The 2,500-nt window shown below is 39.9% G+C and overlaps 1 protein-coding gene across 1 annotated transcript in view; it reads right to left on the bottom strand.

Moving 5' to 3' along the window:
- cplx2b (complexin 2b) overlaps nucleotides 1-2,500 on the bottom strand; it is a 63,833-nt gene that overhangs the window by 18,025 nt on the left and 43,308 nt on the right. The window contains exon 2 of the mRNA XM_078289147.1: nucleotides 556-738. Coding sequence (XP_078145273.1) covers nucleotides 556-586 — 31 coding nt within the window. The 5' untranslated portion in view covers nucleotides 587-738. The remainder of the gene's footprint in view (nucleotides 1-555; nucleotides 739-2,500) is intronic.

Genomic DNA, 2,500 nt, shown 5'->3' on the forward strand with positions numbered 1-2,500 from the left:
TGAATAAACAAGCGAACAGCGCTCTGTGCAGCAGCGGGGCACTGCACTAGTTTCAGATGAATGATGCAAGGCGGGTGGGATAAGGCAACCTTGACCTTGTCACAAAAAAAAGATGAATATGCTACAGCATGCAGTGCACGGATTCAAAATATCAACCTAGGCCTTATTGGCTTATATCAAATTAGTAGGCATGAAACACCAGTAAAACAGCGTAAAATGTACTTTGGTAATCAAAATAAACTATGGGTCCATGTCAAGAATAAACAGCTAAGCATGACGGACTTGTCTGTGTTCATAGCCATAATTTACCTTCTGGCAAAACCTGCAAACCTAATGCTATTGGTATATTGAATACGAGGTAACTGGAAACCGCTGTGAATATGTGTGTATGTGTCAGCTGTTAACCAGGATCTCTGCCCGTACGTACTGCATCAACAGACACTATCTTGTAAGATTAGATAGCGCCACTCCTTTCAAATGGTGGATATCTTATTTTGGAGCGAAACTCCCCACATATTAAAGTAGAAGCACTGCAGTCTACAGTTGAGTACTTACCACCTAAGGCTTGTTTCATTACAAAGTCCATGTTTCCTGCAGATTCTGACGATTGTTCTTCTCAAAGCCAAACAGAAGTGAGCATGTAGCCACCGAGCCGGATCTCTGCTTCTGGATCTTTCTCTCTGTCCTCTTCCTCTGTCCTGGTGCTGAGCGTCTCCTGTGACTCGACCTCTACTGGACCTGAGGACCAAATAAAGAAGGAGAAATTACGTAAATAAATGTTTGTTTTTCTACTATCGCCGATTGCTCTAACTCAACAGCGATCCGACCTACAGTATATCCAGTTTATAAAGCTTCTCCATTGTCTGTTCTAAACAGCCGGTGTCTGGTGGGAAAAAGTGATGCGTTTTACATTTCTGTTTTTTTTTTAATAAACAGAAGAAGAAGAATTGGGTAGTTAGCATGAGCAGCGATAGCCGCCATGGCTGAACAGACAAAGAAGAGAGAAACTCAAACTGCAGCAACAGAAAATCCAAGATGTGGATGAAATAAATTCAATTTCCAGTCAAAAATTATGCTGCAACTTTATAAGAAATCTGTTTTTGTAAGACATCATTGCACAGTTTCTTCTTGTTTGCCATGGTATCATCGCCATATCGAATTTATAAATATTAAACTTAGTATTGATATCGAAGTCAAAATTCTGGTATCTTGACACTACACTGGTACAATAAACCGTCTCATTTTGGTGTCTGCAGATGGAAATGAATTTTTAGCTGACTGCCACATTTACCATACTGCTGTAGTCCCAGTGCACTTTAACTAATGAAATAGATCTATACATGCTACACTGGACCATGCAAAACAGTGGATCACACTGATATAGAAACAACAGATAATGGGATTTTCTAAACACTCTTTCCCCCTGTGACAGTAATCTCATTCTGAGAAGCACAGATCAATACTGAAGCTGTTTGCTCCAAGTCACCATATCTACTTATCTATCAGTAAGACAATACCAATGGATTAGTCATCTTTTCTTGCTAACTGCTCATAAATATTTCATGGGAAACGAAACGATCTGGTTGTCTTTGTATCTCCATCAGCACAGCCAACCTGCATGCAAAAGCTGTAAAATGCAATAACTGCTTACATCCACTCATATTTGTGTATGTACGAACACATATGCACACTGAGGGGAAATCCTCTCTACAACAAAAGATATTTTCTACATAATATTTCACAAGCTATAGACAGTCCTGCTGTTATTTACTGGGAACTGATAATTTCATCACTGATTCATCCGATTGATTTAGTGTTTAGATGTCAGCTTGTTAGCTAGCTATCTGGTCAGCTAACCATCACTGTCTTGTTAACACATCTGATTAGCACACTAGCTAACGTAGCTAGTAGCATCCTTGCTTGTGTTGTATTAAAATCTCATGTGTATGTCACTTTGGATAAAAGTGTCTGCCAAATGGGAAATTGTAAAGTGTAAATTGTAGTAGCAGCTAGCGTTAGCATGTTCACATTAACATCAGTGTGTTTGCTGGCTAGTTAGCTAGCTAACAGTTTGTTCAGGTTAACTGAGCTGACTCTTCTCAAGCTACAACTCAGAGTGTTTTGGAGTAGAGACTAGGGCTAAAGACAAGACAGTTTACTGTGTCACAGTAACCAAATCCACCTTATCACACTATTCACTTTTACTGAGAACGTTACTGAATGGATCTACAGCCACACCACAACAAGCTGACTCAGCTGCTCTCTGGTTCTAGCTGCTTGCTACAGATTTACACTTTGTGAACTAACAGATAATTCTCCATGTTCCTCCATGATAGAGACACACATGGTTGACAGGAGATTTGTGATGCAACCACACAGCCTTATAGTCTGCTGTCTATATATAGAGTGATATGTAAACTCTATTTATGTCCTGCATGGTCCACTTGTGCTGAATATGACGTCATGTTGTCCCTGTACTGTGTGTTCCTGTGTAGCCTAC

The sequence above is a fragment of the Centroberyx gerrardi genome, chromosome 16 (assembly GCF_048128805.1).
Source record: "Centroberyx gerrardi isolate f3 chromosome 16, fCenGer3.hap1.cur.20231027, whole genome shotgun sequence".
NCBI lineage: Eukaryota > Metazoa > Chordata > Actinopteri > Beryciformes > Berycidae > Centroberyx > Centroberyx gerrardi.